Source organism: Dermochelys coriacea, chromosome 26 (genome assembly GCF_009764565.3).
Source record: "Dermochelys coriacea isolate rDerCor1 chromosome 26, rDerCor1.pri.v4, whole genome shotgun sequence".
NCBI lineage: Eukaryota > Metazoa > Chordata > Testudines > Dermochelyidae > Dermochelys > Dermochelys coriacea.
This window is the reverse complement of record NC_050093.1, coordinates 15,066,905-15,078,849: the sequence shown is the minus strand read 5'-3', so window position 1 is coordinate 15,078,849 and position 11,945 is coordinate 15,066,905. Positions and strand designations below refer to the sequence as shown.

The 11,945-nt window shown below is 66.0% G+C and overlaps 1 protein-coding gene across 1 annotated transcript; it reads left to right on the top strand.

The window, feature by feature from the left end:
* The first annotated feature begins 7,254 nt into the window (after positions 1-7,254).
* Positions 7,255-11,831, top strand: ANKRD39 (ankyrin repeat domain 39). The gene is made up of 4 exons (XM_038384778.1): positions 7,255-7,465; positions 7,642-7,748; positions 8,771-8,974; positions 9,407-11,831. Exons 1-4 carry the CDS (start codon positions 7,372-7,374, stop codon positions 9,548-9,550), a joined length of 549 nt encoding a protein of 182 aa, XP_038240706.1. The 5' UTR covers positions 7,255-7,371; the 3' UTR covers positions 9,551-11,831.
* Positions 11,832-11,945: the final 114 nt, after the last annotated feature.

The following is an 11,945-nucleotide window of genomic DNA, read 5'->3' as shown; positions in this document are numbered from 1 at the left end:
GGGAGGGCTGGGCCCCCGCCGTGCCTGGAGCGCTCTTAAAGCAGCAGCCGCAGGGTCTCTGCCTAATCCATGCTGCGGGGTGGGAGGTTTCTGTGGGTTGGGGGGAGCCACTTGCAGCTTTGCCTCCCTCCCTGGCCCCCTTCTGTTCCCACCCCTCTTGGGATCAGTGCATGGGCTGGCTGGGATCCCCCCCCCCCCAAAAACAAGCTAGGACCCCTGGGTTCCATTCCCTGCTCTGGCACTGCCCCCATGGGCCCAGGCTCACGGCCCTATGGAGAGGGGCCTGATCCTGCTGCAGCCCCAAGGGGACAGGCACGTGTGGATCTGTGCTCTGCCTGCCCTGGGGCATCAGGCTGGGGGGGTTTGGGGCACCCCACTGATCATCTCGTTCGCTGGCTTTTGAACCCTACCCCTCCTGCCGGCTTTGCAGCCCAATCCCAGCGTCCTTGCCTGCAGGCGCCTCTCAGCACTGTGCCCCCCAGCATGTGACAAGCTCTGCCTTGAAAGCCCTAGTCCTTCCCTTTCCCTAAACCAGAGACTGAAAGATCCCGCCAGGCTCCCTCCTCCCTTGCTCGGCCTTGCGCCGTAACTAAAGCACAGGTGCAGCTTAGAACAGTCGTTGCAACCTTGTCACTCTCCAGATGAGCTGCAGCCAGGCAAGTGCTAACCTGCTTAACCCTTTAGGGGCAGAGCCAGTCTATAGCTGAGGCTTTGTGGGCAGGGCCAGCACCCTGCTCACGGGGGGGGGGTGATGTGAAAGTGGGGGGCAGGGGCTGCCAGCTGCCCAGGTTCCCCCAGGAGCAGCCCTGGGGGGTAGCTCTCAGGGATCTGACCAGGTGCTCGGTCCCTGCTGGCAGCTGTCCGCTTTGCAGGGCCACCCCAGCGCTGGCGGCTCTCGGGGCTGGCTGGCCCGAGCCCCAGTCGATCCCGGTTAAATCCACACGAACGGCCGGGCTCTGACTCCCCCAAGTCCAGAGTGTGCAGCGTGCGGGGGGACCGACGCCATCCTGCTGGGGGCGCTGTGCGCTCGGGGCCCTTCCCTGCCCCTGCAGGGCCTGGGGATGAGTGGGGCTGTCCTGGCCCGCTGCAGTCCAGTGCGATAGCTTCCCCTAGGGGTGGGTGGAGGAGCTGGAACTATTGAGCCCCATATAGACCCTCCCAGCCTTTGCTGGGGGGCAGTGGACCCTGGCCAGCCCCTTTGCCAGGGCGGGGGGAGGCTGCGGGCCATGTTGGGCCCAGGCAAAGGATCTGCTTTCGCTGGCACTGGGGCAGGGGTGCTCCGTGGGGAGGGTGGAATAATGCAGGAAGGTGGGAGGGGAGAGGATCCGTCCCCTCCTGTGCAGCAGGGAGGCCTTCCCCTCCCTTCCTGGCCGGGCGGCTCCTTCCCATGGCCATGCAGCACCAGGACACGCTCTCCAGGCCTGGCGCCACGTCTTTGCTAATTAATTACCGGAAACAGCTGGAGAAAGCGGAGCCAGCAAAGGGGGGTGTGCATGGGCCATCACCCCCCTCCCTCCATAGCTGGAGAGCTGCCCAAACCGCTTCCCTCATAACTGATCCTCACGGGAGCGTAGCATTGCTCCTTCCGCCGACCCCTTACAGCTGGGGAAACCGAGGCAGAGCCAGCTCAGGCCACCCAGCCAGTGAGCAACCAAACGAAAAGGAGAACCCAGGAACCCTGACTCCTGGTCCTGCCTCAGAGCAGGTGGTTGGGGTAGGTCCCTGCCTCTGGGCATGTGAGGGGCTACACCCCGCTCCAGGCGTGCAGCACAGCGGATGTGGCCATGCTGGGCCCTTGCCAGCTGCACAGAGGCTGGGGGATGTCAAGGAGGAGTGGGAGGGAGGCAGGAGCTGCCGGGAAGCCCGGGCTGTGGGACAGGAGGGTGTATGCTGGGTGTGGAGTTGTGTCCTGATGCCAGCTCATCCCTCACCCTCCCACTGAGGGGCCCCCAGCGTGGCTGTCTGTGTACCCTGGGCCCTGCCAGTGGGGTTTTGCTGGGCCTGCTCTCAGAGCCCCCAGGTGGTGGGCGAGGTGCTGCCTTGCCTGCCGGTGGTGGCCATGCCAGGGGCCCGGGGCAGACTCCCACGGGCCAAGCCGTGGTGGCTCTGCCTTTGCACGTCCTCACTGGCCCTTTATCTTCCTGCCCTGACGAGAACTTCTGGGAAGCAGGTTGTGTAACAGTGGCGTGTCCCGGGGCTGGGCCGCTCCCCACCAGCCCTCCAAGGGGCGACCTTCCCCCGGGGCTGTCCCAAGGTGGGTGGAGCCCCTCGGCAGGCGGATCACCCCTCTGCCTGCTGGGGTTCTGGGGAGGGTGGGACAACAGGCAGGGGGTGTTTCTAGAGAGACACCAGCACGGGTCGACCCATCAGGTGCTGGGGAGGGGCAGGGGCACCTGTTGCCATCTGGGGGCACCCTCCCCCCTTGCAAAGGTTAATGAATTCAGCCCCCCAATATTGCACTCCTGGGGACACTGGGGCTCTGGCCAGGGGCTGCCTCAGGTGCCCGCAGCGTGTGGTTTCCATGGGGAAATTCCAGTCTCCTGCCCCTCTCTGCCATGGGGCCAGCGGCCAGCGTGACCCCAGCACTGCTTTGTGCGGGGGAGGGGGGATCGTGCCGGAGCCCCGGGCCCCAAGCGAGCAGAGACGCACGAGCGTGCGTCAGACCCAGCCCAGGGCCGCCCGCTAAGGAAAACAAACATGAGCTAGGCTGGGAAAATAAGTGCCCCATAAGAGCGCCGGGAGTGTTCCCAGCCTTTCCCAGCCGCCCCTCTGAGCACAGGGGGCAGCGCTGGGAATCCTGGCAGCCAGGCCCTCCCTGGAGCGCAGCTTGGCCGCTGTCCAGCTGGCAGGGCTGGGGGAGGGAGATGGGGTCAGGCCCGGGGACAGGGTCACAGGTTTTCCCAGCACTGGTGCCTGGCTCAGTGGGGCTGGGTCCAGTCCCCGATGGAGACACAGGGATTATGCTTGATTATGGGAAATGGGGCTGCAGAGCCCCCCTGGTCCTGCAGGAAAGCACCAAGGGTCCGTGTTCTCTCCATGGCTTCTCTGGCCAGCCTGCTCCTCCCTCCCTGCTACCCCTGGACCTTGGCCCCACACAGAGATGGACGTTGCTGGGCCATTCAACTATGCTGACGGGGCAGGTCCCCTGGACCCACACAGGTCTGGGGCGCTCATTCCTTCACACCCACCCCACGCAGGAAGAAGCTTCATAAGGAAGAAAGATACTGCAGCAATCGTGTCTAATGGTTAGAGCACAGAGCTGGGCGTCAGGACACCTGGGTTCTGTTCCCTGTGCTGGGAGGGGTGTGCACTTTAGTGGTTAGCGCAGGAGAGACAGTCAGGACTCCTGGGCTTTATCCCCAGCTCCATCACTGACTTTGGCTGACCTTGGGCAAGTCCCTTCCCCTTGCTGTGCCTCAGTTTCCCCAGCTGTGAACCAGGACTAACAATACTGACTCAGCTTTGCAAAGTGTTTTGAGTCGCCGCTGCCCAGAGGAGTTGGCACAATCATGGCTAGGGGTTGGAACAGGGCTAGGAGTCAGGACTCCTGGGTTCTATGCCAGGCTGCAGGAAGAAGCACAGACTAATGGTTAGGGCAGAGTGTCAGGACTCCTGGGTTCTAGTCTCAGTTCTTCCAGTCAGCGGCAACCTTGCATGTCCCAGGTGAATCGGTGACTCCATGGCGGGGGCAGGCTCCGTCTGGCCTCTCCTTCCTGGCGCTGCCCTATCGGGTCATTTCCCCTGGAGGAATTAGGCTCAAGGGAGAGGCAGCTCCTGGGGGGAGCCTAGCTCCGCTCTCATGGCCCTGGCTTCCCAGCCTGGGAAAGGGCAGTTCCTCGGGGCAGGGTTATGCAGCCCTGCAATTAATGGGAAGCTGACGCAGGGCTACGGCAGGGCAAGCGCTGCAGCTGGGTGTGGGAAAGACCAGCTCCCCCTGCACCAGCCAGCCGCTCCCCCGCCGAGCCCCAATGGGAACCTGGCTGGCGATGCCAGCACAGGTAGCCCCAGGGAAGGATAGCCTCTTCCTGCGGCCCCGGGACATGTGCAATCTCTCCAGGCTGGCCCTTTCTTGGTGGGGGGAATTTCTCGTCTCCAGCGCGGCCTTTCCTCGCAGCCCCCCAATGTCAGGGCTCCCCGGAAGGCTGAGAGCTGCCAGGAGGCGCGGGGGGGGCTGGGACCTGTGCTGGGCCAGCAAGAAACAGCTGGAATGGAATGTGGCCAATGAAGATCCTTCCCCTCTGGGCTCTTCCCAGCCCACCCCAGAGCTGCTGGTGGCCCACGGGGGAGCGTGTCACCCTGGCAATTCAGGCCTATGGGTTTCAGAGTAGCAGCCGTGTTAGTCTGTATTCGCAAAAAGAAAAGGAGGACTTGTGGCACCTTAGAGACTTAAGTGAGCTGTAGCTCATGAAAGCTTATGCTCTAATAAATTTGTTAGTCTCTAAGGTGCCACAAGTACTCCTTTTCTTTAGGCCTATGGGTGCAGCTGGGTCTTAGCCAGGGACCTGGGCCCTCGGGGGGGGGATCAAAGATCCCCCCCACACACCCCTCTTTGCAGCCACCTCCTGAGAAGCGTCTCTTGTTTACAATGAGCTGGAACAGCCCACAAAGTACCCACGATGCATCGCTCGGCCCTCCTGTCCCGGCTGGCATGTTGCTGGCCCTGTGGGAAATTGCTAGTCAACAAGCTGCACTGGCCTGTTGCCATGTGGAGCAGCTGGCACCTGTATGCAGCACCTGGGGGGCCATGTTCCCCGCCCCTCCTGGGCACCGTGAGAGGGGCCTGGCAGGCTCCAGCAGGGGGGATAAAAAGGTACCTGTAACGCCACTGATCAGAGAAGGGCCCAGCCCAGTTCCAGAGCCTGCGGCACTCTGACCCAGCCAGCTTCCAGCAGACCAGCCTGCAACATGACATGGACCAGACATGGCTGGCGTATACCTTGGCACCCCCGCAATGCGCTCCCGCCAAGGCCATCAGCCAGGATCCATTGCAATCCAGCCTGCACCCAGGACACAGAGCTCCAGGGCTGGCCTTCCTCCCTCTCCAGGGGTTGCATTAGCTCAACCCCAAGATGAAGTCCCTGCGCGGCTGAATTACAGCTGCACCTTGCGGTTCTGGGGGAGATCAGGGGCCTGTTGAGCCAGGCCCTGCACAAACACAGAGTGAGAGACAGAGCCTGCCCAAAGCCATGTAAACCAGAGAGACAGGGAAGGTTCATTAGCCCTATTCTAGATGGGGAAACTGAGGCAGAGAGGAGCAGTGACTGGCACAGGGTCACCCAACAAGTCCACAGAAGAGCTGAGAATTGAACCTGTGCCCCAATCCAGCTCTGCAACCACAACACCTTCCCCCAGGGCTCCAGGTCAGGGGGACCCGCTCCGAGCAAGCGCCTGCCTGGCCTCCTGCTCACCCCGAGCTGCAATCAGAGGGCCTGGCTGGGCCACGCCAGCACCGGATGTGAGCAGCAGCCCACGGCTCTGAACAGAGGCTGTAATTAAGCCAAGGAGCTCCAAAATGACAGGCACCCGGGCTGCATCTGGCCAGGGCTGCCTGTCATTTGGGGTCAGGGCTCTCCCCTAATGGGAAGGCCAGTGGGTTAATTTCAGGGTGCGCTTGGGCAATGTGCAGGGAGCACAGGGCGACGGCTGCAGAGGGTGCCAGCCGGGATGCTGGGAGGGACTGCCCTGCCTGGGAACCCCACCTCACGTGGGGTTACCAAACCACGCCGATGGCTGCTGAGCTTGCATAGGACAAGCCACTCCCTGCGTGCCCCAGAGGTCACCGGCCAGATGGGATAAGGCCCATGCCATGGGGCATGGGCCTTGTCCCACTGGGGAGAAGCCTGGGAGGGATCTGAGCCGCCCCACCGTGTTCAGCTCAGGCCCATCTGGTGGTGGTGTGCATTCGGTGAGTTGGGGAAGGCTTGGCTGGTAATTTACACTGATCGGCAGGGCTGCCACAGCTGGGAGGCCAAGGGCTGCGGGGCTGGAGCTCCCCCTTTAGCCAGGGCTGGCTGGTGGGGCATTTGCATGGCTCTCTAGCACGTCTCTCCTTGAGCTGGGAGCGCTGCTGGCAGGGTTGGGATCCTGTTCTGGAGGGAGGCCAAGGACAGACTGTAATGCAGGCACCTGGACGGATCAGGTATATGAGCATGGCCTGCTCCGGGGGGTGGAGGGGAAAACAGGACTGGGAGCGGCAGAGTGACCTCCCAAAGGAAAGGGGCTGGGCTTGGGGCTTGTGCCATGGGTCTGCAGGGCAGGAGAGCAGAGGGAGGTGGGGGGAAGCTGTAAATTAGAGGGGCCTCCCCTGCTCCCCTTGGAGCTCTGGGGCCTGCTTGTCTCCAGGGCCCTAAGCTGGGCTCTGCATGATGCTAACCCCAAGGCTGGCCTTGGCCCAAGCAGTGTGGACGCCTGGTGCTTCGGGGTGGGGGGCTAGTGAGAGGGGCTTGCCCAAATCCTAGCACTGTCCTTTGGCACGGTGGGGAGGAACTCTTCTCCATCCCCATCGAGACCTGCTGGGATCTGAGTGTCTGGACCGAAGGTGGGGGTGCGGGATTCCAACCCGATCAAAGCCCCTGCCTGGGTTACTGAGCAGCCCCCCCACCCCACTGACACCGTGTTTCCCAGGTGCCCCTCACAGGCAGCGGGGAGATCGGCTGCCCCCTGCCAGGCTCTCCAGCATCGGCCCCGTTGCGAGGTTGCTGACCCGGAAACCTGCCAGGTGCCCGGTGCACACGGCGACGGGCTCAGGAGGGTCCTGCAGGTCCCGGTTTTGTACCTCGCCGTGGCAGCTCTATGGGGGAGTGGCCGTGGGGGCAGGACGTGCGGGGCAGGACACCCCGGGGCCAGGAGCAGCAGCAGGGCGGGAGGTCTCAGACCCCCAGCCTGGCACCACGATGGCTTTTTGCATCCCGCGTGCCCGGGGCCAGCGTCCTGCGGGTCATGCCCGGGTCCAGCGGCGGGCGAGGCCGGCGCCCGCTGAACTCAGGCCCCGGGCAGCGCGTCCGGCCTGGCACCGCTGGGCTGGCCCCGGGACCAGACACCGGACACCCGGGCCCCTGGAGGGGGAGCCGGGCTCGGGCCTCCCGGGCGCACGGGGTGGGAGCGGAGCCGGGCCCCAGCGGCGCCCCTCGCCCGGCGCGCCCGGACCCTGCGCTTCGGGCGCCCCCTGGCGGCTCCGCTGGTCCAGCGCGTCCGGCGAACCGGCCCGGGAGGCGGGATCTCGGCGCCCGGCGGGAGCCCGGGGCCGGCCGATCGGCGCCAGCCGGAACCGGAACCGGGGCTGCGCCCAGCCCAAGCCGGCGAGGGGCCGAGACTGGTGCCCGCTGCCCAGACCCCCCCCCCGCAGGCGGCGGCCCGGGGATCGGGCCCCCCATGGCCTCCTCGGGCCCCCCCGGCTCCTGCTGCCCCCACGGGCCGGCCGTGCCCGGCGCGCACCAGACCGCGGCGGAGATGGACTTCGAGCGAGGTACCGGGGGGGGGGCAGGGAGCGGCCCTGCCCCCCCCCCCGGCCCCGGGCAGCGGGTGATGATCTGTCCCGGGGGGCGGCCCGGGTGCTGAAGCCCGGCTGGGGGGCGGGGCGGGGCTGATGGGGGGCTGGCCCCTCCCCCACGCCCGGGCCCCACATCTCGCCTCTCTCTCTAGGGGTCTGGTCGGCCGCCCTGGACGGGGACCTGGGGCGGGTGCGGAAGCTCCTGGTGGGGAAGCGGGTGGATCCCAGCCAGCCCGACCTGGCCGGCTACACCGCCCTGGTAAGTGCCTCGGCCGGGCCCCCCTTTGGGGGTGACGGGGCTGGGGGAGACTCCCCGGGGCAGGGCAAGGGTGACACGAGCGTGCTGGGCCCCAGCTCCTGATGGGCCTGACCAGCCCCTGGCCCGCTGAGGGGCCAAAGAGTCCCGGGGTCGGCCTGGGGCTGGGGGGAGATGGGAGGGGTTCGGGGGTGCGGGCCCCCGTGGGGCCAGGGCTGGACTCGGTGGAAAGCTCCGGCCCCCGGGAAGACGTAACCACCCTGTCGCTCAGCCTCACCCCGGGGGCACGAGGGCACAGAGCCTGTGGGGGAGGAGGGTGCCCAGGGTGCCAGCTAGCTGGGCTCAAAGGGGAGACAGGGATGGGATCCAGCCTTGTGATCTCGTCGCCCGGCCCCCACCCACCGATGCCAGCTTAGCTAGAGAGGGGGTTGACCCCGGACAGCTAACCTGGCGCACTCTGTGTGCGGACGCTCTTCAATCCGTGGCCACCTGCCTGAGCGCAGGTCCAAGGGGATCCCCCCGGGGCTGGGCCCACGCTGGCCACGGCTGGCACCCGCTGAGCTCCGCTCTCGCCGGTGTGGCGTCTGCCTGTAGACAAGGCCTGGGATTTACCGAGCTGGCTGAGGACTTGGCTGGGAGACCTCGTGGTGGAGGGCTGGTGGGATTCCCTAGGGGATGCCGTTCCCCTGGGGGAGAGCAGGCGAGCGTTACTTACCCAAGGCCGCAGGGCTGGACCCAGAGCTTGAACTCGGGACGAGAGCTGTGTGCCCGCGCCCTGCCTGGTGCTAAAAAGCCATGGCTTGGATGAGGGATTAAATGGAGGTTCTTAAATAGTCAGATCCCCTGGAAGCTTGTCTTGCGAGCTGGGCTGTGATCATGGTGTCCCTCCCCAGAGCCAGCTGCACTTCAGTGCAGACCGAGGCGTCCCGGGGCTGGGTGGGCAGAGCACTTTGAGGTGTGGGGGGCGGAAGGAGCTGAGCGTGCAGAGGCGGCTCCTGAGGTGCCCTCTTCCCTGTGTTTCAAAGCACTACGCCAGCCGCAACGGGCACGGAGCCGTCTGCCAGTTCCTGCTGCAGAGTGGGGCCCGGTGCAACGCCCAGACCCACGGTGGGGCCACCGCCCTGCACCGAGCCAGCTACTGCGGCCACGTGGATGTGGCCAGGCTGCTGCTGGCCCACGGAGCCGACCCCGGGATCGTGGATGACGACGGCATGACAAGTTTGCATAAGGTGCGGGGCTGGGGCTCCTCCCCCCGCTGTCCCCTTGTCGATCCCCGTTGCGGGCGGGGGTCTGAGTGCACAGCACTGCCCCCTGCAGGCAGACCTGCCCCAGCAGGTGTGTCGCTCGCCTTCTGCTGGCTGGAGCAGACAATGCCACATGTCTAGAGCTGGGAAGGTCCTGTTTGCGGAGCAGCAGCTGCAGGTTCTGTTCCCGGGCCCCAGGGCCGAGGTGGTTCGATTGGAGGCTGTGGGTGAGGCATGGGCTGCGCCCTGTCCTGCCCCCCAGCTGGGCCCTGGTTCTCTCCCCTTTGCTGACAAGAGACGTCTCCTTCTTCCACGGGCATCCTGGTCTGGCGAATACTCCCTTAGGGTCCGTGCCGTACCCTGCCCCCCGGGCCACGGGAGCGTGCGCCCTGCCTCACTCCTGCTCTCCTTTCGCAGGCCGCCGAGAGAGGCCACCGTGAGCTCTGTGAGCTCTTGCTGCAGCACAGCCCGGGGCTGAAGGGCGTCCGGGACAGGAGGGCCAGGAGAGCACGTGACCTGGTCCCCGGCAGCAGCGCCTTGCGGGACCTTCTGGAGCCCTGAGGGCAGCGCGCGGCGGGGTGGCGCTGCGCCAGGGTGCTCTGTGCTTTGTCTCCCCGCTTGGCCTGCTGCGGGATTGCAGCCGGTGCTGCCATTGGGCCATCTCCCGAGCTGTCCCTGAGTGTGCAGCCCTGGGGTGATCTGGGCGCGCGCCCCACTGGGGTGGCGGCGGGACAGGGGAACGGGCACAGCTAGGCAGGGAAAAGGAGGGAACCGCTATAAACCCTGTACGTGTCACTGGCTGCGGGGAGCCACGTTCGGGGGCTGAGATCAAGGGGAGTCCAGCGAGACGGCAGGACACCCGGAGCCGCCGGGGTGCCCCTGCTCCCAGCCTGCACTGCTGGTGTCGCCACACCGGGGCTCCCGACGTGCTAACCTGGCCTCCGCAGGCAGGGAAGAGGCTTCTGGCTCCGCTCTCAGGCAGCTGCAGTGGCTGGCGGCAAGGTGGGCCTTTGGGGGGTAGGGACCTGTGTCCAGCCCTCTGCATGAGCCAGGCACCACCGCCCAGCCCTGAGCCAGGCTCCCAGGGCCACACTTCTGGCGGGAATCTGAGGCAGCCATGTTGGTTGTGGGCATTGAGAGACAGGCATGGGCTGGTCCCCTGTGCTGGGCACCACGGACCCCGTCATGCAGGGGCTGCAGGCTCACAACCACTGGGAGGAGGAGTCTGACTGGGGTGAAGGCCCGTGGCCTGCTCCATGCCCAGAGCAGATGGCAGCGTGGTGCCAGGCAGTGTCTGCTGGGATTTCTGGCCTGGCACCATGGCTAGGGCTGCCGTGGGCTCCTCTCTGTGCCCACAACCCTGAGATGGGGGAGAGGGGGGGCTGGGATAGGTTGTCCCCCTTTGTGGAGCTATTTTAGTCCTTGGCACTGGGCTGGGGAACTGGAGCCCCCAAGGATCTGGTGCCAGGATGTTGGGCTTCAGCACCATTAACTCTTCCCCACCTAGTCCCCTGCCACATCCGTCCCAAGGGGCTGGTCTCTGGGGTCCTGCAGGGCATCTGCCCTCTGCTAGTGCCCACCCCTGCCCTGTGTTGCCCACTCCTCTATCCCCTTGCTGTTCTGCCCCGCTCCATCCCCTCTCCGCCCCAGCAGGAAGCAGGCTGGGATGGGGTCCTGCAAACATACCCTCCTGACTTGCTCACAGCTGGACCAAAGAGGAAAAAGGGGGAGAGAAGCCCAGACCCCTCCCCATCTATTGCACAGTGATCTGGCTGGGGGCAGGGTGGCTTCTTCTACTCCCCCCCCATGCTAAAGGAACCCCCCCTTAACCATAGGCCCACAGAGAGCCACCCCTCCCACCCATTCCCAGCGCTAAGCGGAGGTGGAACAGGGGGGCTGCCCTGTCTCCCAGGGAGGGTCCAGCAGAGCCCCCCAAGCTGTGGTCAGTGGAAGCTGCATGGAGGGCGGGTGCAGGGGCTGGGAAGTGGATGCTGAGCCTCATGATGGCCAGCAGCATCACAGGGAGCAGGGCCAGCCCCGACCTCTAGGGGAAAGCGCCCCCGCTGAGCGCCCGCCCTGCTCCCTGCAACACTGCACCCCCTAGTGCCAGCCCTGACCTCCAGGCGAGAGTGCCCCCTGCTGAGAGCCCACCATGCTCCCTGCAACACCGTGCCCCCCGAGTGCCAGCCCCAACCTCCAGGGGAGAGCGCCCCCTGCTGAGCGCCCGCCCTGCTCCCTGCAACACTGCGCCCCCTAGTGCCAGCCCCGACCTCCAGGCGAGAGCGCCCCCTGCTGAGAGCCCGCCCTGCTCCCTGCAGCACCGTGCCCCCCGAGTGCCAGCCCCAACCTCCAGGCGAGAGCGCCCGCCCTGCTCCCTGCAGCACCGTGCCCCCTAGTGCCAGCCCCGACCTCCAGGGGAGAGCGCCCCCTGCTGAGAGCCCACCATGCTCCCTGCAGCACCGTGCCCCCTAGTGCCAGCCCTGACCTCCAGGGGAGAGCGCCCCCTGCTGAGAGCCCGCCCTGCTCCCTGCAGCACCATGCCCCCCGAGTGCCAGCCCCAACCTCCAGGGGAGAGCGCCCCCGCTGAGTGCCCGCCCTGCTCCCTGCAGCACCGTGCCCCCCGAGTGCCAGCCCCAGCCCCCTGCTGAGCGCCTGCCCTGCAGTGTGTAGTGTGTTTGGGAGCTGCCCTGTTTCTGGGGGGTGGGCGACATGCTGGCAGGGCAGGGCATAAATTCATAATAAATCCCTCACAAACTGCACCGTCCCTTTTTTGTACAAACTCACCCTGACTAACCTACACGGAGATGGGAGCAGTGTGGGGCGGGGACCGTCTCTGTTCCGTGCCCTGTGCAGCGCCTGGCACAGGGGGCTGGGCCAAGGCTGGCTCCTGGGGGCTGGGCTGGGCACATCGTCCCACTAGCCCCTGGTGGGGGCAGACGCCTGCTCCCTGCCCCGG

Excerpts from the sequence above, each read along its gene's own strand:
- ANKRD39 (XM_038384778.1), top strand. The coding sequence starts at position 7,372 with ATGGCCTCCTCGGGCCCCCCCGGCTCCTGCTGCCCCCACGGGCCGGCC. Across the intron at positions 7,466-7,641 it reads GGAGATGGACTTCGAGCGAG|GGGTCTGGTCGGCCGCCCTG; the intron begins GTACCGGGGGGG and ends CTCTCTCTCTAG. Across the intron at positions 7,749-8,770 it reads TGGCCGGCTACACCGCCCTG|CACTACGCCAGCCGCAACGG; the intron begins GTAAGTGCCTCG and ends TGTGTTTCAAAG.